Genomic DNA, 24,435 nt, shown 5'->3' with positions numbered 1-24,435 from the left:
TGTTGGCTGCTTCTGCTGATGCTTGTTGGTTGGACTGGCGTAGCATGAAAACAGGCAGCAGTGTCGCACAGGCCACTGAAGCCTAGCGCTGGGATTGCCAAATTGAGAAAAATAACGAACGGCAATACAACTGAGCAACGGCGATGGAACCGCTCGCTCCCTTGGCGGCTTCCCGTTACACAAGAAAGATCTGTCAACCTTGTTGGGATTCAAGGCACCAATGCCTCGCCAGACCAAGGCGTAGAAGGCGGCTGGACGAAGGGCGAGAACCACACCGTCACCGGCGACAACCAGTCGCAGCTTGTGGTTATGGGCCCGCACGACAAGACCTACTGGTTTCTGTGCGACAGACTCCCAGAGCCCCGGTACGGGTTCGATACCCCCACCTATACCAGGGAGGAGGAGGCCCGGTGTATGGAGGAAAATCGCGCTCTGCCGGTCCCGGAATTGGGCTCAACTGTTGTTATTATAACGGTAAGCTTGGAAGCAGGGCCTAAAGGGACCACGTGAAATAGTATAGGAAAGATTCTATATTGTTTCGAAGTGGAGTTAGGCTGACGTTAGGCAGCCACGCTGCGGACGCAGTTCACTTCAAACCAGATCGTCAACATGAAACCAAGTCCGGAGCTGTGCGACATATGTCGACACATCAAGCTCGAGGATTACTTTTCCCAGGCCGAATATCCCGGCACCGTGGAACTGGGTCCCTTCCAGGACATCAACAAGAAGAAAGATCGCTGCGTTCTTTGCCGACTCGTGATCCAAGCCCTCAACGGCCACTCGTGAGGCCACTGGAAGCCGGGCGTCTACCCAGTTGGAGTCTGTTATCTGGGCAGGTATAGTGGAAGGACGAACCAGGCGGTGCTCGACATTTGGTTTAATTCTACATCCGAGACACTCCGGGACTCCAGCTGGGGCTACGATACGACCCAGTGCCAGATTCTTCCCTTACAGCGATATTCAGTTGAACACACTACGGATGAAGAGAAAGGGGCGATAGGTCGCGGTGGTGTCCTTGATGGAAAGGTTGATATATCTCTCATCCGGAGCTGGATGGAGCGTTGCACCTCCCACGGAACGAAATGCAACAACAGCCCAAGACCATACACAGGGAAGGTTCCAGGCCCGGGGATTTTGCTGATCGATGTCAAAAGGATGAAAATCGCAGAGTGTGACTGGACCACTCGCTATCTGGCCCTCAACTACGTCTGGGGCAGCACTTCCAACAAAAGCCTCACCTCCACCAAGGCGAACATACAGCATCTCAAACAGGACGGGGCCCTGCGTGAGATCCGGGACGAGCTACCGCGCGCTATCAAAGACGCCATCGACCTGACCCAAGCGTTGGGCGAGACGTTTCTATGGGTCGATGCGCTTTGCATCGTACAGGACGACGACCTCTCGAAGGCTGTGTACATTCCGCGCATGGACCAAATCTACGGGAGCGCCTTCGTGACGCTCGTCACGCTGTGTAATGACCGAGCTCCTGGCGGCTCGGAGCTTCCGGGGGTTACCCACCCCCCGCACCCTCGTTCAGTCACCCATCGAAATCGCCGGACTATATTTGGTGCCCCGGTTACCTCCCCTGATTTCCGTCGAGCAGCGCTCCGTGTGGACTTCCCGGGCATGGACCTTCCAAGAAGGCATCTTCTCCCGACGGTACCTGTTCTTTGCGGAACAGCAGGTGTTCTGGCAATGCCGCACCACATACCACTCGGAAGACTGCGCGGATGAACACATGGAAGATCGAGGTGCTGGGTCGGTCGTCTTCCCCGAGATGCCTGACGATCCCCGCCGATGCTCTGTCTGCCTTTGCTGGCGTTCTCTCGGCTCTGGGAGTCGCGTTCGGCTGGACATTCGCCAGCGCCCTGCCAGAGGCCCTGTTTGACCTGTCCTTGCTCTGGAGGCCGCGGACCATGGCCGCTTTGCGGCCGAGGCGATCTCCGTCCGACAACAACGTACAGCTCGCGGCTTGCACATCGCCGACTTGGTGTTGGACGGCGTGGACCGGCAATATTCACTGGGCGCCATGGCGATTCAGCATCTACGCTGGCCAAAGAGTTACTGTTAAGACCGATGTCGCGGGGTTTTGGATTGGGGACTCTGGTGTTCTATGTCAGATCAAAAGAGGATTGACATGCGACTCCAATGCCGATATGCCCAGATACGCGGAGGAAGAGAAGCCGGTAACAGGCGTGCCTACACTGATTTTCGAAGCCCAAACAATCAACGCCAAAGCATACGACATCTCGGAACCATGACTAAACCAGTGCGCCTTGTGGGATAGTGAGAAGGCAGACGGCGGGTTGTCGCACTATTTCCGCAACATCGCGTCCAACTCCGTGTGGATCTGCGACGGTTCCGGCAAACATTGCGGCAAGCTCTCCGGCCTGAGCCCGGACAGCTGGCGCGCACAATGCGGGGATCGTCATGCCCGTCATGAGCTGGTCCTGCTCTCGCGCAGCATCCAGGACGAGGTCGCGCAGGCAGCCATTGAAGCCTTCCGGGGCCGGTTTCCCCCGGAGTACGCGTCCGCCCGAGAGTATTATGAAGACGTTTTCGACATGGATTGCTACAACTACAATAAGGACTGGGCGCTTATATCATGCTGGTCCGGTGGGGAAATGGGGTGGCGGAGCGGGTGGCCATTGGGCAGATGCATGCGGACGCTTGGAATGAGGCACGTCAAGAATCAAGGGTGATTACACTTGCATAAGGTCTCCAGGCCGGGGGTAGAAGCAAATATCTAGAGGACCAACAGCGGACGGGATAGGACTGTTCACGGAAGCAAATGTACAAATTCCGCAAGCCCATTTTGTTATAAACTTCGAGTACATAGTTTACGCCCCTTTAAATTGAGGAGGCGGGGCAGTCCGGTACACAACCCTCTCACCAGTATCTCCTTTTCAGGGTTTCCTACACAAACTCAATCCAACTGCGCCGGGCGCAACGCCCGCAACTCAATACGTGCCCGCACCGACACTCCAGCCCCGAGATCGAAGCTCTCCTCCTTGCGCATGCCCGGCGCCCCCAGCACGTCCTCAAACGGCACCTCGACAGCCCCGCACTCGCGCTTCCCATTGAGCAGCACCATGCGGAACGCCGGGGCGCCGCCCTCGGCCGCGAGCGCGGCGCCCGTGAGCGGGAACCGGAACGCCTGGTCGAAGGCCGGGTGGTTGTTGTAGCTGACGTTGCCGGCGTCGTCGACGGTCGTGCAGTTCTGGCCCGCGGTCAGGAAGTCGCGCTCGCCCCAGGCCACGCGCACACTGTACGGCAGCGGCTTCTTCTTCTCGTCACCGTCGTCGCCGCCGGGCTGGTAGTCGGGCTGCAGCCCCCGCACGTTGCCGATGAGGACCGTGGCGAGGCCGGCGATGCGGCTGCTCTCCTTCTGGCCCGCCTCGCCTTGGTCCTGCTCCGCGCGGCTGCCCGACAGGATCGCCGCGTCCTCGGCGAAGTCGAAGAACTGCGCGCGCATGACGACGCGGGCCTCGGTCGGCTCGCCCTGGTGCGTCGTCAGGGGCAGCTCCTGCTCCCCGCCCGCGAGCAGGATGTGGCGGACGCTGGTGGAGGCGATGCCGATATCATCGTCACCCACGAGGTCCTCGTCCTGCACGTCCACCGTAATGTCCTGCTCGTCGTCGGCGACCAGGAAGTCGTGCGTCTCGTTCCACGACGGGTCGCTATCGCTGTCCTTCTTAACCGAGGTGCGCCACTCGTCCTCGGAGCCGAGCGTGACCTTGCAGAAGTAGTCGGGCGTGTCCTTGATGTGCATCTTCTCGAGGAGCCGCTTCGCGCCCGTCACCTGCGGGCCCCGCAGGCCGACGGCCCGGTCCACGGTGAGGCGCAGGGCGCCCACGGGCGGCAGGTAGGTCTGGAAGTAGTCGTTGTTGGCGTCGAGCTTGACGAGGTACCGGTTCGGCAGCACGGCCATGGAGCAGATGATGTCCATGATGCACTTGCGGATCACCTTGTCGATCAGGACCCAGTCGGCGACTTCGGCCGCATCGGTGAAGTCGAGCTTCAGCGACGGCGGGTTGATGAAGGCGACTTGGGCAGCGCCGATCTAGAATGGCTGTCAGCAGCTTCTCAGTCAAGTCCGGTCTTGTGGTAGGTCGTCAAGACGTACCAGCGGGATGATGTTTGTGAGAGGGGCCAGCAGAATCGACATCCGGCCCTTGAGCTGCACACGTTCTATGCCAAGTTTCGGAACCATGTGTGCGTCAAGCTCCACGTCGCTCTTGCCGTCCCACACGACGTCCATATCCAGTTTGATGCCGCCCTGCTCCGTCTTGTGCACCTCTACGGCGTCAATGGAGAGGGGCACGTTGCCAAGGTCGATCTTGACGAACCGCAGGCCAGCCAGAGGACCCGGAAGCATGGTAGCAAACATGGGCTCCACTATTTCCTTGATCATCCGGCTGCCGGCGACGTTGATGTTGGGCCATAGCTGTTCTATGATGGTGTTGAGGAAGCCTGCATGGTCGATTGTCAGTGGATGGAAGTGACGTTGATATGCGATTGAGACAAAAGGATGACCATAGAAATTGAGGACGGCGTGACCCGTGATACCTACCGGCGGACTCCCGGCCTCCGGACGCGTTCAACATTTCTGTGAGACCGGCCATGGTGCGATGCCGGGTTTAGTCGTTCGGGGTTGTGTTTGTTAGCGCAGGTTGAAAGCCGTCGGTTCGGCGTTAGTTCTTTTTTGAGGGGTTGTCTTCAGAAGCAGGTAGGTAAAGTACGGTAGTGATAAATAACAGAATCTAGATAGGTATAGTGCCAAGATAAAGACACCTTTATATTCTGGAGTGTCGTGGACTGAATACAATGGGGAAAAGGCGAATGGGTCCATGGGCGGTGTGCTGTTGTCGCGCTTGGCGTCATATGTCGGTGCCCAACCGGGTCGTCCTGACGGGGAGTTATTTCGAGCCAATAGCATGTGCGTCATGGTGCCCCTGACTCCATATCGTGTTCCCGGAGGTGAGATGGGCCACTAGTGGCGCAGCTTTCACTAGCCACCGAACCACACTCGATCTACTTGACACGACAGCGGAACAAACCGACAGCATTTGGGGACAACCGCAGGACAGGTTGAAATTTCCAAAAAATTAAAAATTAAAAAGAAAAAGAAATAAAAAAATTAAGCACTCGCGTCAAGACAGTTGAAAAGAAGGGGGAGGGGGAGTAGTCGGATCGGCCCCGATGCCACTGACACGCGATAACGCAAGAAAGGGGTTACATGGCTGCGGCACTTATGGCATCATTGCGCATCACTGTACTACTCACGCCGAGGATGTGGCCATAAGTGACTGGGCCACGGAAGCTGAAAAGAAGAAACGACATACATACGAATGGCGACCCCTCATATTCCATCGAAACCGGTTCTTAATCACACTTTACTATGTCATTCTGGCCTAGGTCCAACCTAGATGCCGTCTAGCAATTCAGACCATTCAAGAAAATCGCAAGCAAAGGCCCAATGTCATAATGAAACCGTTGGGCTTGATACTTTCGCTGCTCTCTGCTAGCTTCTCCTTGGCAATAGCTAGGTGTGCACGTCACTCCACGATCACCCGTAGCTGCTACGAAAAAGCGACCCCGCAGCAGTTCCCGGAGCTCCTCGAGCTCCACAAGTCCCTCGTCGAGATCCCGTCGGTCTCGGACTCCGAAGGGGCAGTCGGCCGCTTCTTGCAGGACTACCTGGCGCAGCGCGGATACACCGTCTACGCACAGCCGGTCGAAGGCGGCGATGGCGACCGGCACAACATCTTCGCGTACCTGGGCGGCTCCAACCGGACCCAGGTCTTGGTGACGTCACACATCGACACCGTGCCGCCCTTCCTCCCCCTACGAGCGCCGGGGCACCGAGCTCTGGGGCCGCGGCACCGTCGACGCCAAGGGCAGCGTGGCGGCACAGATCGCCGCCGTCGAGTCGCTGCGCCGGGGACACGGGATCGCCGAGGAAGGAGGGGACGTCGCGCTCCTGTTCGTGGTCGGCGAGGAGGACGGCAGCGGCGGCATGGAGGCGGCTAACGACCTCGGTCTCGGGGGATGGGAGGGCCGTCATCTTCGGCGAACCGACCGAGGGCAAGCTGGCGCGCGGCCACAAGGGCATCCTGAGCGTCTCGCTCGCGGCTGCGGGGAAGGCCGGCCACTCGGGGTACCCGGAGCCGGGCGCCAACGCCATCGACACCCTGGTCCGGGGCCTGGCCAGCCTGCAGTTGGCCGAGCTGCCCCGGAGCGAGGAGTTCGGCAATACCACGCTCAATGTCGGCGTCATCCAGGGCGGCGTGGCGGACAACGTCATCCCGGCGCAGGCCTCGGCCTCGGCCTTGGTGCGGCTCGCGACGGACAGGGTGAACGATACGATTGCTATTATTGAGAGGGCGGTCCACGAGGCCTCGCCGGGGGTCCAGACCGAGTTCCCCTATTCTCAGGGTCCGGTGCCTATTGACTATGACGTCGAAGGTGGGTGACATATGGCGTGACGTCAACGGTTGATTTCCCTTTCTTCACTAACTAAATTCCCTACAAGGTTTTGAAACTGTTATTCTCAATTACGGGACCGACATTCCCAACCTGAAAGGAAACCACAAAAGATATCTATACGGTCCGGGCAGTATCCACGTTGCCCATTCTGACCAAGAGCATCTCGATGTCTCGGACTTGGAGGCTGCGGTACAAGACTATAGCACCTTGATCAGCAAGGTCTTGACAAGATAGTAAATAGATGGGGTTCGAGATAGGGAAGGGATACGGTGCTAAGCTGATCAAAGACTGGTATTAACGTAGACTGTAAGCATTGTTGAGTGTGTGGATGGCTTCATTCAAAGGGTCTTGATCATAGAAAACGAACAGACTCATGATTGCATAGTGCATTGAACCACAATAAAAAAAGGGTATGGCCTGGATTTAGGGAAGTGAAGTGCAGAGCGTCGCTTACCCGCAGAATGCCTCATGTATCGAGGTGTGGTATAGTCTAATCGGAAGGCCTCGAAGCTGATGAAGCTGCTGACACACACCAACTCTCACGAGGATGAATATCATCACTGTCGAAGGCAGCACGTTCATCTGAGAAGCAACCGCCTCCAATAATTCCATAGTTTCTCTCGAATAACGCACACGCCATAAGGTGCAGAGCACTGGGATTACCATTATTCACAGAACCTTTCTCGACCTTTCCATGTTTTCCTGCCAAGTTATTGGAACTCCAGCAGTATGCGTATTTTGTCCGTAGTACTACCACGAAAGCATCTAGAGCCGCCACTCGGGGAGACCCGAACGTATCAACACGCCTACACTTTGGTGCTGGCGAGCAGGGGTACGGCTGTTTGTTCTGAAACAACCCACTTATGGTTCCTAAGGAGGTTCAGGGGCTGATCACCCGAGCTTTGCAGGCCAAGCCCCCGCATGAGCGTGTGGCCAGGGCCAGACCCGCCAAGAATAAAATGGTTCTTGCATTTTATGGGTGTCAGCCCTCATTGGGGCAATTGGGAGTTGTCTAGCCCCTATTGACGTGCTGGGCAGTGAACCTTGGCGTATCATAAACAAGAAACATACTTTATTTGGATGACATCGAATATGCCCCGAACTGCATGGTTCTTGAGTAAGCTGCTAGTCAATCCATGACCATTCGCCTCCCATAGCGATTGTATTGGAGTGGATGATTCCATATCTGCAACAGCGGCGGGCATCTGATCCCATAATGACATCACTTGGCAAGACTCATACCCCAATAGCTTGGCTGTAAAGCCTCCAAACGAACAAACAGTCTAGATTTCGGGCAGTCACCTGGATGGTTAAGGGCTGCCAAGTATAAAGACAAGAAACCGCCGCCGTCTTAGCAATCGAAGTTCATCTCAACTCACACAAACAACATCTTCAAGACTTACCAAGGCTTCTTATCACAAGTCTACCACGTTTCCGTTCTTTTTCCTTTTCTACATTCTCACTACCAACGCTGGCTCGTGACTTTTCAGCCTATTCGACATAGAGAAACTTCCTACTTTTTTTTTCTTCCATTCTCTTCTTTACTTCGTATCTAAAACCTGTCGCGCCAACCCATCACCACCACTACCACAATGCATTTCCAAGACATCTCCGCCGTGGCTCTGGCCCTCATCATGGCAGCAAACGCCATTCCCATGCCCGATTCGGACCCGGTCCAAGGCCTCAAAGCCCGCGAGACCGAATGGCGGTCCGAGATCATCCCACGGGACGCCGCACACCTCTTCGCCAACTTGTGGGCGTCGTTCAAGCGCCAGGAAGGAGGTGGAGCCGCTGCACCACCACCGCCGCCGCCGCCGCCACCCGCAGCAAGCGGCGGCGCGGCCCCCGAAGGCAAGGGGAAGGGGAAGGGGAAGGGCGCTGGGGCGGGCGCGGTTGCGGGAGCTGGTGAAGCTCCACCTCCATCCCCCCTGCCGCCAGCGCTGGGGCTGAGGCTGGGGCGCCTGCTGGGAAGGGGAAGGGGAAGGGTACTGGCGCGGGTACTGGTGCTGGTGCGGGTGGCGAGGCGCCCCCTTCTCCTCCTCCAGCTGGTGGTGCCGGGGGTGAACCCCCAGCTGCTAAGGGCAAAGGAACCGGTGCGGGTACGGGTGCCGGAGGAGAGGCACCAGCTGGGAAGGGCAAGGGTACTGGAGCCGGTCCGGGCGCTGGTGCCGGAGCTGGAGACCCCGATGCTAAGGGCAAGGGCAAGGGAGCTGGCGGTGCCGGTGCCGGGGCGGAGGCTCCCCCTCCTCCCCCAGCTGGCGGTGCTGCCGGTGGTGCAGCACCTGCCGGCAAGGGTAAAGGCAACGGAACTGGAGCCGGAGCAGGAGAAGGAGCTTAAGCCGGTGCTAAGCGTTGGCTATCAATGAACTGTTGCTATGTGATATTACTATGGTTTATATGCATGTGTAGCTGCTTCTGTACTTTTATGGAAACGGGAGACTCGACAAGCACCAAGAAGATGTGCTTTGCGTGGATTGCGATTTGGATAGAACGGACAAGATGAATCCCCTTGTATATTATATAATGACTCTTATACCCATATGATTGACCGCAGACACCCGAAGCCCGTTGCTACGTTTCAGAATACTTGACATTTGAACCGTTCTGGGTTGTTGACGGGTCACATCGTACCTCGTCTTTTCTTAGTTTTCAAGCTCACACTGCGCCAACTTCAAGCATCCCATAGACCGTGAAGTACTAGACCACACACTGCTTTAAGAATGGATAAGTTGTTCTGGGTGAGCGGACGGGCACGAGGCTAGACATCCGTAGTCTAAGCCGGCCCCCTTAGGGGGTAACACTTGGTCGTGTTCGTCACTGACCATTCAATGCAATAATATCAAAGCCGTCCATACGTTAGTTTAATAGCAATATCAATAACCAAACAAAATGGCCGACAACAACAAGTCCGATGTGGTGTAGTGGCCAACATTGCACGCTCTCATGAAGATCCGTGTAGCCCGGGGTTCGATTCCCCGCATCGGAGTTTACTCTTCTTTTTCGTTTTCTTCTACTTTTTTTTTGTTCTCTACTCTCCTTTCTTTCTCCTTTTATTTGTACATGTAGTTGTGATATCTAGTTTATTAACATGCTACTAACTTCGCATTCTCAATATCATAGGTGTGAATTACGCAACACGTGTCGTTGCTACTGTTTATATGGCGAACGAGGGACCAAGTCGCTTGAGAACATGCCCAATTGCAACAGAGTTCACTACGCGGCCACTGCCGCCGGCAGTTGCATTACACAACAGACTCGAGAGCGTATGAAACCGTGAGCCGCCCACAGTCACCTGATCCGCTAGATAGCTCGTCCGGCTCTGCGATTACCTGCGGCTTGGAAGGTCTAATTAAACATATCGAGTTATTCGGGAGTGTGAGCATACAGCTTATCGGCGTTTTAGGGACATGCAAGAGCAAGTCAAACCTAAAAGTTAAACACACACGCTATCGTGGCTTCCACGAACGGACCGTGCGCGGGCAGAATAAATTCTTGGTTCGGTTTCCCACTACACATCTCAGTCTCCAATCCAAAACTTGGCAGGCAGGAGCTTCGGCCTCTTCCCCCAGGTGGCAAGCTGGGAATAAGAAGCGGGGGGGTAGCAAAGGAATCATCGCATTTCCATTCCGGATAGGTTGCATCCCAATATGGGGCATGATCGGCCAATATTGCCCCGAAGGATCAACGAGGTCGGAGATCCATATATCAATAGTTGCCGGATAAGACGACGTGATCAATAATCATCACGGGACTATACAACCTTTATAAGTCAGCTGTGCGAGTGGCGATGGCTTAGATCATCGATCCTTCTTAGCCCATATCTCATATTGTGCCGATTCATACCACGCCGTCCGCTGCGCATTTAGTCGGCATAAGTAAATAGGCTTCGCACTCTATTTATATGCCAGTTCACTGTCGGCGGGGAACAGCACCTCGACATTCCCTCGATGAGGTATCTTTTATCAGCAGTAATATTAGGTCTCTCCAGAAGAAACCCCGTGTTTAAAATCGACCCGCGGAACTTGGCCAACTTCTTCCTTCTTCCTTCTTTCTCTTTCTCGTGTTGCAATATTTACCCTTCCGCCAGTTCTGTCCTGCATCATGTTGCGCACACGATTCCCAGCCGCCCATCAATTCACCGTCTCTCTGTTCGGGTGTCAGTACCACGCCCCCTCGCTGGACGCACCCAAGCGGACCCTCATTCAAAAGTTCGACGAACTCGTCAAGCATGGGGCGATCCACGTCGAGGAGCTCGAGCCGAACGACCTCCCCCGACAACGCCGGCTTCTGGAGGGAGACGGTAAGCCTGCCCGCCGCCCGGGCCATGTACGAGTCCAACGGGCAGGACCCCCACGGTTCCGGCCACTGTGGGGAGCTCATACCTCTGACGGAGAGGATAGGCTGCTGGGGAGCTTATAGGTCACAAAGTTTGTCGCTTCCACGTTGTTTAAATGCATCCCCCGCTTAACTCCGAGTCAATGAGCATTTACCAAATGGCTTCGAATACTATAGTGACCCAGGATACCCCCGATGACAAGTTCTCTTCTCCCCTCCCCGCTCTCCCCGAGCCCAAGCCTCTGTCCGATAAGATCCGCCCGGGCCGCACCCGGTTCACCAAGTTCCCCGGCAACATCTGCTTCATGGTCGAAGGCCGGGACGAGAGCGCCATGCCCCTTCGTCAGCGCACCCACTGGTATAAGGAATTCGACGGCCTAGCCAAGCAGTGGATCACAAACGTCATGACTGCCGGCGCCGCCAAGGGCTTAGTCTCGGGCCGGGCCTGCCACGCGTTTGCCGGTGGGAAACAACCCGGCTCGTCGTCGTTTTTCGACGGGAAGGGCATGATTGATAGTACCACTGCTACCTCCACCATACCGGAGACAGTAACCAATAGCGGCATCCTGGTCGACCGGATCGGGCCAACCCTCGTCCCCTTTCTGTACATCGGCAGCGTGGGGTTGGTGCTCGCCTTGTCCGTGACCTCACTGCGCACGCAGTACTGGCAGCCCATCATGATCGCGCGAGCCCTACTTATCATGGTCAGCGTATCCCTGGCCTTCTACCCCCTCATGCCTCGGTGGTGGGGCAACAACACTCCAACGACAACCAACGGTCAGAGTAAAGGTGTTTCAGATAGTGGTCCCTCTACAGCAACCAACAGCGTTGCAAACAGGCCGTCCTCCTCTGCCCTCTTCCCCGGCCTCGACTACCCCCAGCAGACCCTGCTCCTCTTCTGGCTCGACCTGTCCGACATTGAACACCTCGCTCGATATGACAAAGTACACGTCAAGCTGCACCGGAACTTCCTCGCCGCCTACGGGCCGGGCGGCGACATACTGCTCTGGGTGGACATGGGTATCCTGAAGGGCGACGAGATGGACGCAGAGTACGTCGGCTGCTACGAGGGGACCGGGTTCATGGCGTACGACCACGATGCTGCGTTTGAGAGCAGGAGAGATGTCGTGTGGGCGGGATTGCCGGTCTTCTTTGACGAGCCGCGCGAGTCGAAGCCGATGGAGTGGTAGTTGGAAGTAAAGTGATAGTACCGGATATTGGATCCACTGTACGCACATCAAGATGCAGCCCGGGGCATGTGACTTACGTAGCGTCGCGACTGGAACTGTGTGGATCGGTAACGAAACTCCGGGATCACGATCCTGCCCATCTGCAGATCGATCCACTTCGTGGAACTGGGCAAGACATGTCTGTCTGTCATTGCGTGCCCGTCAGTTGGGCCGGACCCCGAGGCTTCCTGGAATACGGAGTTGGGCAACGTCACGACACGCTACTGTACCTCAACCGTGTTTCATACTGTGAGTTGTTGTCCGGCCTGGGGGCCAAATTTGGGAAGTTCTGGAGAGCCAGGAGTTTTGGAATGGATAAAGGATTAGAGGCACCTAGTAGTTTATAATGTCTTTTACTATTATTGTACCACATGCTATCATGAAGCCCGAAAGTCCTAGGAACCCCCCTTTGTGCAGACCATCATTCACCAGTAATTACAATGGGTTATTTTATAACCCTAACCCTAAGCCCTAGCTTTCTGCAACCTCTGCCAAGGCTGCCTTCCAACAGCAATCGAGCCATCAGTAATGATCACTTTGCCACTAGGCACTCCCCTTCCGCTTCTTCGGCACCCGAGCCAACCAGTACAGCGCAAACGTCGCCATGATATTGAACGCGACAAAGACGACAAAGTAACCCACGTTGTTCCAGGGGCTAGCCGAGCCCACGTCCAAGCTGCCGTACAGGTACGAGTCCGCATTGGTGACGGGGCAGTACTGGCAGTTATCGCTCGCCGCGGGGTTCAGGACGGCGCCGTGCGCGACCTGTATGTACGGCGCGAAGTAGTCGCGGCAGAGCGTGCCGTTGGGCGGGCTGACGACAAGCATCTGGACGGGCGAGCAGGTGATGTCGACATGCGCGAGACCGGCGAGGGACAGTCCGTCGATCAGGTAGGTCAGGGGCGACACCCGCCAGACGAACTTCCAGAAGCCCGGGAGTTCGTGGGGAGAGACCATGACACTAGGAGGCGCAAGTCAATATCGTTAAGGAAGAAAAGGGGGAGAGAGCCCACTTACCCGCAGAACACGAGCGAGAACCAGAACAACAGCGTCGCCGCCTGTACCGCACTCTCCTCATGCTCGATCCCCGCCGCCATGGCCTGCGAGAACGTCACGATCCAAAGCCCATACATCCAAATAACCATGAACGCGAGCCCCGCGCGCTCGGAGCTTCCAAACGTCGGGTCCGCGCTCCGCCACAGCCCCGTCGGGTAGAACCAGACGACGAACACGGGCACGGACGTGAGGGTCTGCCAGACGATCTCGGCCAGGATGTTGGAGGCCAGAAGGACGGTCCAGGAGTACGACTTGGACCGGCCCTCGCGCGACTCGTAGAGGGCCCGCGCCTCCATGAGGCGCGGGATCACCTGCTGGTCCACCGTGGCGAACATCTGCGAGAAGAGGAACATGGAGAAGATGAGGTTCTGGAGGCCTTGGACGTCGTGGCGGGAGTTTTGGAAGGAGAGGCCGTTGAAGAGGGCCTGTAGACTGGTGTCAGCAGTTGCTTGTCGGTAAAAGGGGATGGATATAAAGGGGATACTTACCACGCCGGTGCAGAGAGCAAGCTTCGAGAACACATAGGTAGGGCTCCTCCAGTAGTCTTGGAAGATCCGTTTCGTCACCACCATGACCTGTGTCGTCCAGGATGCGGCGTACGCGTGCTTGTGCACCACCTCCCGCGTCGCTCCCGGAGCGTGGGCACCTAGCTCCTCAAGGTCGCTCACGACCTGGGTTTTCTGCTGGCTGGACGCCCATTTCTGCGCCCAATACTCGTCTGCAGGCAAGCCCCCGGCCTCCGCGGTGTTGTTGGCGTCGGACACCTCGAGCATCCACTCGGCCGGGTTGGCCTCGGGGTCGCACTTCGCGGCGCCGTTCTCCTCGAAATAAGAGATCAGCTTCGATCCATCGTGGCCGATGTCCCCGAAGTAGATACAGTGACCGTTCTTGTTTAGGAGCAGCACCCGGTCGAACATGCGGAAGAGCTGCGACGACGGCTGATGGATGGTGCAGAGTACAGCCTGGCCGCTGTCGGCGAGCTTGCGCAGCAGTGTACAGATGGACCAGGCCGTTTGACTGTCTAGTCCGGATGTAGGCTCGTCTAGTTCCAAGGTGTCAGTGCTAACCCCCTGAGAACGATTACTCCACCGGATCAGACTTACCCAAGAACAACAACAGCTCTGGTCTGGCCACCAACTCGACGCCGATGGTGAGCCGCTTGCGTTGCTCGATGTTCAGACCTGTTTCAGAAATTCGTTAGCAACGATTCGGAAAAGGGGTAACCGAGAAGATGCAACCTACCATCTCCGGGCACACCGACAACAGCTTCGGCATAAGCGTGCATATCCAGCATCTGGATCACGGTATCGACATACTGCATCCTTTCTTCCTTGGAGGTGTTCGACTGCCGGAGCAAGGCGCTGAACTCCAAGGCCTCCCGCACTGTTGCCGTGGGCAGATGGACGTCCTCTTGTTGGGCGTACCCGATCTTTCTCTGGAAACTGGCATCTCTGGCATGCCCGTCGATGCAGACTTCGCCGCTTGGAACTCCAAAGCTTGCACGATTTGCCAATACGTCCAGAAGGGTGGTCTTGCCGGACCCGGTCACACCCTACATCATGTGGTCAGTGGTCAGTGCGCCCCGGTGTTCAGGGGTTCTTCGCTCACCATAAGCGCGGTCAGAGTCCCGGGTTTGACCCACCCATCCAGGTCATCCAAAATCCTCTTAGTCCCGTGCGGTATCTTCACATCGTAGCTCAGGTGCCTCCAGTGGAACACCGACGACTGTTTCAAAATGGCTTGGGCGCCGGCCGACCCCTTGGCCGCATCTGCCGAGCTCTGCTTGCTAACATCCTGGGCGAAGCCAACAGTTCCTTTGCCCTCGATGTCATCTCGGATCACCTTCCGGCGACGAGAACGCTGGAAACGGAGGACATCGCCCTTGGAGCGTTCGGCGGGGATGAACTCGGCAGCGAGCAGGTGGAGAGCACATACGATGGCCGTCATGGCGAAGATGATGCCCAGGTTTCTATATTGGTTAGCCTACCAGTTTCGGAAGCTTCAGTAGGTTTGATGTCTTACCGCCATAGATGCGAAGCGACGTATGTATACTTCTCGCCGATGTAAACATCGCCGGAAACATAAGTCTGTCCGGCCACAGCCCCCACAACCGGACATATCTTGTTTCGCAGCTCGACCTCGCCGTAGGAAGGCCCATCGGGGACAACTGTTGTGCAAGGGTAGTTGCGGTCCCGGAACTGTTCATTCATGTTGGTGGACACAAACGCAGTGACGGACATATTCAAGATTTACTTACCTCGTTGATCATCAGGCTCTCATAAGTATACGAGATCGGGTTGACATAGGGAAACCACTTCAACCATCCCACCATGTACGGCACCGGGACCACAAACCCCGCATATATGCACGAAAGCAAAACCATGATGCACGTTGGCGCCGTACTCTGCGCCATGGTGCGGGAGATGGAGCCCACCAGCCGGAACCACATGGACATGTTCAGCACCAGGACGAAGTTGAAGAGGAGCCAGATGAAGAACGCGCCGGGGGTGCGTCGGAGATTGGTCATGAAGTACAGGGTCACGTGGAACAGAGCCGCCGTGGCGAACTTGTTGGGGAGATCGCAGATCATGGACGAAGCTGCGTCGGTGAAGGGGTGGTAGAAGGCGTATCGATCGTGCTTCTCCACAATGGGACGCTGTGCCCACATGGTGAGGACCTGTTTCCTTCGTCAGCGCGAGATCTAGCCGATCCACCAGATAAGGGTAGGCGGTAGTGTGCGTCTTATACCTCAAAAGCGGGAGAGTATGCAGTAACCAGCAGAGAGAAGAAGATGAGGATTGCACGGCGGTCCATGCTGTCGGCCGTTTCGGGAAGCTTGTAGTACACGCTGCCGACTATCAGTGCGAGGATGGCGTTGGCGACGACGGACCCGATCACCGGCCCAGGCTGGTTGCGGAGCCGCTGGGCACCTCTCTGTAGGCAGGTGAGGATCTGAAGGTAGACCGGGATGCTGTAAGTCGTGTTTGAAGCTTGGGTTACCGAGACACTGGGAGAGCCCTTAGACTCGGGCTTGTCCTTCAACTCCGAGCTGGCTGAGTCCGTCCCAACTTTACCAGCCGACAGTGGGTGACTCGTGTTGAAGTCAAGGATGTTGGCGACGAGACGGTTGGCGTGGGCACTCTGTTTCCAAGCCTCGGCGAACTCGTCTGATGAGCGCGGGAATCGGTCACCGTATCCATCCCGGACAATCCGCTCAGCGGGATTGGTCAGGGAAGTTAAAAAGTCCGGCGTAGTTGCACGAGGGGGCCTTTGGAAACCAAGCTCGTGGAAGTATTCGGCAGCCCTGTTGACCGGACCAAAGTATATCTGACGACCTTCATACAACACCATGACCTTGTCAAATTTCTGTGCGAGGAGGGTCAGCCGTTCACGTCACGTGGTTGGGCGACCCCCATGGGCGGCAACAACTCACCTCGTATATGGACTCGGACGCCTGGTAAATGCTCATGACCGCCGTGCTGTGCAGCTCGTCCGTCGACCGCCGCAGCACGTCGACAAACTTGAGCGCCGTCGAGCTGTCGAGCCCGCGCGTGCTGTTGTCCCAGCACTGCAGCTGCGCGCCCCCCGACGAGCGCCTCGGCGATGCTCGTGCGCCGCTTCTCGCCGCCGCTGACGCCGCGCAGGACCGCGCTGCCGATCCACGTGTCGTAGGCACCGTTGAGCCCGAACAGCGCGGCCGTGTCCCACGCCTTCTGCCGCGCGACGGCCCAGCGCGTCGTCGAGCCCTTCTCGCGCGCGGCGGCCGCGAAGGCGAGGGTGTCGCCTACGCTCAGCTCGGCGAAGTGCACGTCCAGCTCGGCGAGGTAGATGCTCTCGCCCTTGAAGGTGCGGTGCATGTCATGGTGGGAGATGCCTACAGCACCACATCAGTTCCCTGTCGATATGCAGTTCTCCTCATACGGGGCATGTCTCTCTCTCGTACCTTGGTAGTTGAATTGACTTTCCGAGTCAATCGAGATCCCATGCGTATCCCCCGACAACGCCTTCAGGAACGTCGTGCACCCGCTGCCGGGCCGGCCGAGGACGAGCAGCATCTCGCCGTCGCGCACGAGGCCCTGGAAGTCCCGGAGGATCTGGACCCTGGTGTCGCGGGGCCGGCGGGAGAGCAGGCTAGCGGCCCAGCGGGGGAGCAGGAGGGCGTAGGACGCGATGGTGTGCTGGAAGCGGACCGACGTGTCGAAGCCGGAGACATGCAGCGAAGAGAAGGAGACGCCGAAGCGCAGACGGGGGCGCGATTGCATCTGCGCCAGCCAGGCGTGGAGAGAGGACTCTCGGGTGGCTGTCGTTTCTTCCGCCATTGTTGCTGCTGCGGTTTGCTGCTGCTGTCTACCACAAACGGTGTTTGAAGGATGTTGCTGCTCAAGCAGACTCGCGAGGCGTGCCAAATCCCCCAATTGCCAATGGCTGCGCTGCAAGGCAAAACGAAGGCAGTGAGTGCCAATAAGGCCAAGCAAGCCGGAGGAACTCGTTTCTTCGCCAAGGGAAGGGATGGATCAATTGGCGTTCAGCCACTCACCGTTAGCCGTTGGACGCCCGCCCTGCCTTCGTTTTGACGAGATTGCCTTCATCTGCCGGTCGAATGGATCTTGGGAGGTGCTGGATAGAGCCACCCCTGGGTCTGCGCACATCCGATACGGGGGAGAGAGAGGCCCCTTGCCCTGGCTCGCATCTTGGTGTGGTTACACGGCAGCGCTCTATTGGCTGGGGGCCAATCAAAAACGAATATACACCTAGGTAGACTTGACCGAATCTGACCACCGCCCCCATGCATGTCAGATGCAGGGTAACATGGGTGTGATTGGCTGTTGATTATCACGGCCGCACCCGGGAAGGATCGGCACCCCAGCTGCCAGCCAGGCAGCCCGGATAGAGGTCTCTGTTTGTGACAAACCGCACAAATGTCTTGGAGGTCGACCAGAATCAGACGACAGCATGGTCCCCTCGCCGGACTTGGCTTACTCTTCCCAGAACCGCAGCAGCAGCACCTTGCTTGGCATGCATGCCGCGCCGTCTATTTCGGGCTGTGCCACATTGTCGGGAGGATTTTCCGCTCCCGCCTCTCCAACACCCTTTTCTTTTTCTTTGCGCCCGCACCTGAATAACATCGTCTTGGGAAACTGCTGCCTTGGCCAGGTTGACTGATCGTCCCACGCTGATGCCACTTTGAGGTGCTCACGTAAGATCTCCCTACCCGCTCCGACTGCCGTGGTAGTAAGAGGTCTACCCTCACGTCAGATTTGGCCTCGGTCCTTCTCCCTTTCGGTGACTTGTGCCGGAGGATGACGGTGGCTTTCGGCACAACAGGCTTGCCACATCGTGTAGTTTAGCGAGCTGAGCGAAGTCGACCAACAGGAACAGGGGATTATGATCCGTTGTAGTATGCTCAAGACTGTCAGGACCAACAGCCCTATGGATATGTGAGGCAACCATTGGAAACGTCTGCCAAGTCATTTCCAATGTTACTTGAGCACGACATGGGTTGCATTGCTGTGTGATGTTGTACATGGCTGAACAACAACATTGTTTCCTAACGATTTTGTCATACACTGTAATGGGCTTGTACAACGATTTGATAGTCTAGTTAATCGTGACAACACTGGTTTCACAAGGCATCGATACGCTAAATGTGTTTTGGTAGCCACACTCGTGTAGGACATGGACCTGAAGAGAAGATACATATTCGATTTGTAGACTAGCTTAGAACATGAGGCCAGCTTCTCTGGTCTGGATGCCAGACAGTACTATGTTCAATAGTTCAATATCTTACTCAAGGCTTCTTCTCCGAAGGTGGCGAAGAGGGCTCGTTAGAATCGTACTTGATATCCACCGTCTTTGTGCACATTCAACCCCCTCGGATCCTCCTGGTTCAACGCCCGCGGCGGCGCCTCGATATCGACCGTAGCGCCGCTGTTCAGCAGCCAAGTGTCGCTCATATCGACGTAGCCCGCGGCGTTGGGGTTGCCGGGGGCACCTCCGCCGCGTCGCTGCTGCTTGGGGCCGTTTCCCTTGCTGCGACCTGTCCGGGGCCGGTTGGGGTTCATCTTGTCCTCCGAGTCAGCCGCTAGGTCGGACTTGCTGTGGCCGTGCCCGCTGAGCCGGAGCGACGAGCGGAGGCTGCGCATGATGCGCGAGTCCAGGACGTGGACGCGCATGAAGCTGGCGACGGCGGGGGTCGAGCAGACTAGCAGGGCAACGTTCATCTCGACAAGGCTAGTTGGGTATGTTAGTGCCTGTAGGGACCTACAAGGGTGAAAAGTGGGTTGAAAGTACTCACTTGCAAGTCAAGAGGATGCCAGTGTTGAGCGTCAAATCCGGATTACCCTGAATAGACTTGGACCTGTAAACAAGTGACACGATGCTGGCAACAACACCCCTGAACGCACCAGTGAGTCAGCTTGGAAGAACCCCACAAGAGTAAGGGCGAAAGGTTATTTTAACTTACAGGCCACCAACAGCGAACAGGGCGACAAGTTGTATTTTCTTCTTGAGCGCCAGCTTAAGCCTCGAGATCGGGGGCAGCGGCAGAATGAAGATGTAGATATCCAACAACGTGCCGACCACACCCTGAGCGACGCCCCACTTCAGGGGGAAGATGACGGTGCCGACGACCTTGACCAAGAGCTCGTCCCAAGTCTCTCCGGCATGCGGTGCGGCAAAGTACGACAGGGTGCCGACGCTAGACCCGTACATGAGGAAGGTGATAGCGATGCCGACCCATATGGCAATGCGGTTGGAACGCGACACGGTGAAGATGCGGAGGTACAGCAGCAGCGTCGCCGTCTTGGAAAAGAAGAGACTAAAGCAGAAAACGATCTGCCAGACGTAGGAGATCTGGAAGAGAGGGGCGGAAGCTATGTGTTAGCCTCCGATCACGAAGCCGTCTAAATACAATGCGACAGAACATACCTGCTCCCATTTACCATTGAGCCAACATAGAGGAAGGTTCCATTGGTGTCGGAAGTACTTGGCCCCTGAAAACAATAACTGTTAGCTAGGTGACTCTCCTATCCCCCTTTTGCGAGGATGCATCAAGTAGTAACTTACAGACAATCATAGTTACCGCGATGGCAATGTTGCCAACGATAGCCAGAAACACGAAGGCTGGATTAGGCATGTTAGTCATCCGGTTCCATCAGTGCGACGCGCTTGGTTGCATCGCCACAGGGGCGGGGAGACTTACCGTCGCTCACGGTGAGCTTGCGGATGTTGTTCAACAGTCTGCATATCCCAAAAACGGCTGCGATGGTGGTGGTAATGACGGATATGGTGATGACGACCACCCTCAACCCCGGGTCGTTGAAGTTGGGGACCACGCCCGGCGGGGGTTGGCCCGACGGTATCTGGCAGAGGTCCGTACCGGGCGGGAAGAGATCGGCGAGAGAAGCCATTATCGGTTGCTTAGAAAGCTAGCAAAGGTAGCTTTAACGAAGCCGCAGAGGATCGATGGAAGACGTCTGTGCACACGTGTAAGACCACCAAAGCTTACGACGACAACTTCACGATATCTATATACCGCGGGTTAAAAAAGAAGGCCGGGAAGACGTGGTGGAAAGAAGAAATGGGGAGATAGTTGGGGATACATATTTCCCACGTGTTCACCTAACCAGAAGATTTCTCCCGAGATGTTCAGAACCTTGGTATTGGGACACCTTCTTCCGAATCTGACCTTCGATGCTGACAAGCCCCCAAAATCTTACATACCTCGAAGTCTTACACACCAGACACACACACAAACACATACACCATCGTATGTTGGAACCAAGGCGGCCGCAAGAAGGGGCCGCAGACAGAGGGCTGCAGCTTCGACGATGCAGCTGCTGGAACCGATGGAGTTGCAATGGACCAAAAATAGAAAAGCAGTCGGTTTACTGCTTGCCCACAACCTGGCAACATCATGCAGACGTTGATGGACTGCTGTGACCAACGACTTCGGAGGAATTGGATGCACCATTGCTGGATTGCCCCGGTCCTTGAAAGGAAAACAGGCTCCGACGCTCTTGGATGCACTGGCTGTAGCCGCCGATCGAGCGGGGAGTTGGGCTGGTATTCTCTGAGTAATTGGCCCGGCTAAACGACCGGGGGTTGCTGCCGTGTGCTGCAGATAGGTGCGCCGCCACAACCCAAAATCTGACTTGCAGCAAGGCGGGTGGTGGTGAGTGGTCAGCAGTTTGGGGTCTCAGCCTGGACAGAGAGCCAGTGGCGGGCATTATCCCGCACCCTCACCGGCTCGGACCTGAGTCCTGTTGGGGGGCCGCGAGTCCGTCTGGGGCCCCATTTTCTCGAAGGATTGGTTTGTATGCGAGGAGCTGTCGTACAAGTGAAGATGGTAGAGTTTCAATCGTTCCCAATGAGGCCAGGTCAGCCCATAACTGCGACTGGGCAGCAGCTTGGGCTTACCTCATCCGTGCATAGAAGTCGCTGACTGCATGCAGAAATGACGTGGTTGATTGGCTGGCTGGGCCACGATGCATGATGCCAGGTAAACAGCAGAATGACTGATTGAAGTAACTCCCAGCCACGGCATGATCTGGCCCTGATTTGCCCTGAAGCTAAACGAAGAGCGGCCGCATGTAACGCCGTCCAGCGTAAGTAGGTAAGTATGCATGTAGCTGATAAGGCCTCCCAGCTGCCCAGATGGGATGGGATGGGATGAGATTACAGCTACCCCGTAGGGCAGTCGGAAACCGTTTCATGTGGCTTGGGATCGCACCAGATTTCCCCGTTGACTCAGAACGTTAACTGCACACTGTGTGCGCCTCACACAGGGTAACCGTGAATTGATTACTCATTTCCAAGCTCAGGCGAGATTCCATGTCCCAAACAGATTGATCACATGCGAAGCGGACAGCAAGCACGGCGTATCGAAGCAAAATCAAGCGCTCTGCATGGACGATTGGTGGATGGTGTGGTGTGAATGCAGTGGATTTTACTAGACCGAGACAGTTTCGGGTTCTGCTGGTCAAATGTATGGGGTTTAAAAAGTAAAAATACAAACAGACCAATTCGCTGAAGCCATCGCGCTAGTCCTTTTCCGCCCAAGTCACTCAAGCCTCACCCAGGTCCTCAGCCACAATGTTAATCCCCGCCCGCGTGTCCGAGAAAACAACGCGCCATTCCTTGTCGTCGCGCGGCCGCAATTCGACAAAGACATCAGTCTTGGGCAGGGGACAAGCGCGATCCATGACCATGTCCTTCTTCGGCTCCTTCCATTCGCCCGTCACGGGTCGCACGTCGAACCGGGCCAGCACCAGCGCGAGGAAGGCCAACGCCTCGGTGCTAGCAAAGTGGCGACCGGGACAGAGCACGTGACCACTGCCGAACCCGCGGAAGGCGGCGGCGGGACGGCGCGTGCTGGCATCCTTCGCGCTGGACTTGAGGAAGCGCTTGTGGTTGAACTGGCCCACCGTGGGGCCCCAGAGCGACTGGTCCGAGTGGATCACGGCGTTGGGCATCATGACGACACCACCTTTCTTCAGGAGGAACTGGTCGTCCACCATGGTGTCCTCCTGCACGATGCGCGCCGCGATGCTGATGCCGTGGTAGCGCAGCACCTCCTGCCAAGTCGACAGAAGGATCGGGCATTCCGTTCTCACCTCAGCAAGATCGATCGTGTGCTTGCCATCCGCGTCGGTACGTACCAGCTTGGCCACCTCGGCCCGGCAGTCGGCGAACACGACGGGATCGGCAAGAACCTGCCACACCAGCCAGAATACGGTGGGTGCGGTATTGACTACGCCGCCTGCGACCTGTCCAATCTCACAGTGGGCTGTATCTATAGTGTCCAGCCCAAAGGCGGCGTTGTGCTTCTCGCGCAGCTTGACCAGCAAGGACCCTTCAAGATGGCCGTCTCCCTTGAAGTAGTGGGTGAACTCTTTGACCATCTGGTCAAGCGCCTTCAGGCTCTTTCTGGCAAACACGCCGGGGAACACATCCATCAACAATGCCATGATGCCCTCCTCGAACTCGAACCAGGCCTTCTCGTTCTTGGGATCGCGGAACGGGTTGTGAGGGCCGTACGACGCGTCCATGGTAGCCGAGAAGATCTCATGCCGGATCCAGTGAAACAGGTTGACGGATTTCGGACGCTCAGACGCAATCTTGTCAAAGGACGCGGCGAAGTTGCCCACCGCGGCGCGGTTGAGTGCATCCAGGCCAGGACCGGGCGCGGCAGCCGGCGCGAACGCTCGGGGAAGCTGCGCAGATAGCCCTCCTCGGCGACGGTGTCCTTCTTGATCTTGGCCATGCCCGACTCGCCCACGCCCATGGCCTTTTCGCAAGCGCGAACCTGGATGGGAGCAAACGCCACCGTCAGGATGTGGCGGTCGATGCGCTGAATCAGCGACAGCGAGTTGACAACATAGATTGGCGGTCCCGGAACACACAAGGTGTAGATGGGCAGCTTAAGCGAGTCTCTATCTCCCGTAATACGCGTCAGAACAACTGTTTCATAACACAATTCCTATGAGACTTATTTGCCTACCTCAGCCGGATATAATAGCCACCCTTCTCGATAAGCATGCCAATGAGAGGACTGATGAAGGGAATTGTGCCGATCACAGCTTTGGGCTCCCGCGGATCGCGGAGGAACACTGCCAACGCCCGCAGAAAGGCATACGCCGCCACGACGCCGGCCGCAGCCAATGCAAGAGTAGACGGCATTTTTGGAGCTGATCTACGGCTTGGAGTGAAGGATTGAATTGAACGAGAAAGATTGAGAACAGGAGGTGACTTTGGAAGTTGCACCGCGCATCGGCTGAAGAAAATTCCAAGTGATGCAGCTGGACCATCCCTTACTTGTAGGATTGGGCGTCGGGGTAACGGGTAGCCAATGCCGCGCAGCAACAGCGATGTGTTGACAAAGGAAATTCCGGTTGCACTGTCTTAGCACCGCCCCCCGCACTGTTGGGGGCCGAAGCAAAATAGGCAGAGAGGGGTGTTGATAGGCGAACCCCTGGCTCAAACACGAAGATACAAAAAACGCACTAAATGCTGGCATGCTGACAGATGATACGTACTCCGGCACCCCAGCCCGCATCCTTCAGCCCCCCAGGGCTGGGCACACCCACACGATATAGCTTCCGGGCGGGTAGATAGCATTCTGCGCCGTATCAGCATCTGCCTTGCGATGTACCGACCAGAGGCGTCTGACATATCCTCGCCCGCTGATTATTGTATCTTTTTCTGGTAATCAGAGCGCGACCCTTGGATTACTGTTGGCTCGCTGTGGATCACGCCGAGGAGCACATGACAAAACGAGCTGCACACAACGCTGCTCCTCGACTGCGTCATGTATCATATTAGGACT

General features: G+C 56.6%; 8 protein-coding genes across 8 annotated transcripts; 4 read left to right on the top strand and 4 right to left on the bottom strand.

The window, feature by feature from the left end:
• Positions 1 to 609: 609 nt before the first annotated feature.
• On the top strand, positions 610 to 2,702 carry PG986_012441 (HET-domain-containing protein; the record flags this gene model as incomplete). The annotated part of the gene is made up of 5 exons (XM_066848663.1): positions 610 to 782; positions 843 to 1,509; positions 1,538 to 1,659; positions 1,685 to 2,186; positions 2,271 to 2,702. 5 exons carry the CDS (start codon positions 610 to 612, stop codon positions 2,700 to 2,702), a joined length of 1,896 nt encoding a protein of 631 aa, XP_066695359.1.
• Positions 2,703 to 2,926: 224 nt separating this feature from the next.
• Positions 2,927 to 4,625, bottom strand: PG986_012440 (uncharacterized protein; the record flags this gene model as incomplete). Its single annotated transcript, XM_066848662.1, has 3 exons — positions 2,927 to 4,063; positions 4,127 to 4,473; positions 4,574 to 4,625. The coding sequence occupies 3 exons, from the start codon at positions 4,623 to 4,625 to the stop codon at positions 2,927 to 2,929; spliced, it is 1,536 nt and encodes a 511-aa protein (XP_066695358.1).
• An 862-nt stretch (positions 4,626 to 5,487) lies between these two features.
• PG986_012439 (uncharacterized protein) lies at positions 5,488 to 6,723 on the top strand (the record flags this gene model as incomplete). The annotated part of the gene is given in 4 exon segments (XM_066848661.1): positions 5,488 to 5,829; positions 5,855 to 5,985; positions 6,005 to 6,468; positions 6,536 to 6,723. The coding sequence occupies 4 exon segments, from the start codon at positions 5,488 to 5,490 to the stop codon at positions 6,721 to 6,723; spliced, it is 1,125 nt and encodes a 374-aa protein (XP_066695357.1).
• Positions 6,724 to 8,081: 1,358 nt separating this feature from the next.
• PG986_012438 (uncharacterized protein) lies at positions 8,082 to 8,827 on the top strand (the record flags this gene model as incomplete). The annotated part of the gene is made up of 2 exons (XM_066848660.1): positions 8,082 to 8,381; positions 8,513 to 8,827. The coding sequence occupies 2 exons, from the start codon at positions 8,082 to 8,084 to the stop codon at positions 8,825 to 8,827; spliced, it is 615 nt and encodes a 204-aa protein (XP_066695356.1).
• Positions 8,828 to 10,590: 1,763 nt separating this feature from the next.
• On the top strand, positions 10,591 to 12,014 carry PG986_012437 (uncharacterized protein; the record flags this gene model as incomplete). The annotated part of the gene is made up of 2 exons (XM_066848659.1): positions 10,591 to 10,789; positions 11,002 to 12,014. The coding sequence occupies 2 exons, from the start codon at positions 10,591 to 10,593 to the stop codon at positions 12,012 to 12,014; spliced, it is 1,212 nt and encodes a 403-aa protein (XP_066695355.1).
• A 582-nt stretch (positions 12,015 to 12,596) lies between these two features.
• PG986_012436 (ABC drug exporter AbcA) lies at positions 12,597 to 17,455 on the bottom strand (the record flags this gene model as incomplete). The annotated part of the gene is made up of 11 exons (XM_066848658.1): positions 12,597 to 13,014; positions 13,071 to 13,534; positions 13,598 to 14,151; positions 14,213 to 14,290; positions 14,352 to 14,661; positions 14,718 to 15,078; positions 15,132 to 15,307; positions 15,367 to 15,786; positions 15,858 to 16,475; positions 16,520 to 16,983; positions 17,053 to 17,455. Coding segments are annotated over 11 exons (4,266 nt in total), but the record flags the coding sequence as incomplete, so codon positions are not given.
• Positions 17,456 to 18,934: 1,479 nt separating this feature from the next.
• Positions 18,935 to 20,518, bottom strand: PG986_012435 (uncharacterized protein; the record flags this gene model as incomplete). Its single annotated transcript, XM_066848657.1, has 6 exons — positions 18,935 to 19,340; positions 19,405 to 19,503; positions 19,573 to 19,961; positions 20,037 to 20,101; positions 20,175 to 20,231; positions 20,311 to 20,518. 6 exons carry the CDS (start codon positions 20,516 to 20,518, stop codon positions 18,935 to 18,937), a joined length of 1,224 nt encoding a protein of 407 aa, XP_066695353.1.
• Positions 20,519 to 22,174: 1,656 nt separating this feature from the next.
• PG986_012434 (uncharacterized protein) lies at positions 22,175 to 23,789 on the bottom strand (the record flags this gene model as incomplete). The annotated part of the gene is made up of 3 exons (XM_066848656.1): positions 22,175 to 23,323; positions 23,350 to 23,542; positions 23,611 to 23,789. The coding sequence occupies 3 exons, from the start codon at positions 23,787 to 23,789 to the stop codon at positions 22,175 to 22,177; spliced, it is 1,521 nt and encodes a 506-aa protein (XP_066695352.1).
• Between the last annotated feature and the right edge of the window lie 646 nt (positions 23,790 to 24,435).

This window comes from Apiospora aurea (assembly GCF_038362705.1).
Source record: "Apiospora aurea strain CBS 24483 chromosome Unknown utg000008l_segment0_segment0, whole genome shotgun sequence".
In the NCBI taxonomy this organism is placed as follows: Eukaryota; Fungi; Ascomycota; class Sordariomycetes; order Amphisphaeriales; family Apiosporaceae; genus Apiospora; species Apiospora aurea.
This window is presented reverse-complemented; position numbering and strand designations above follow the sequence as displayed.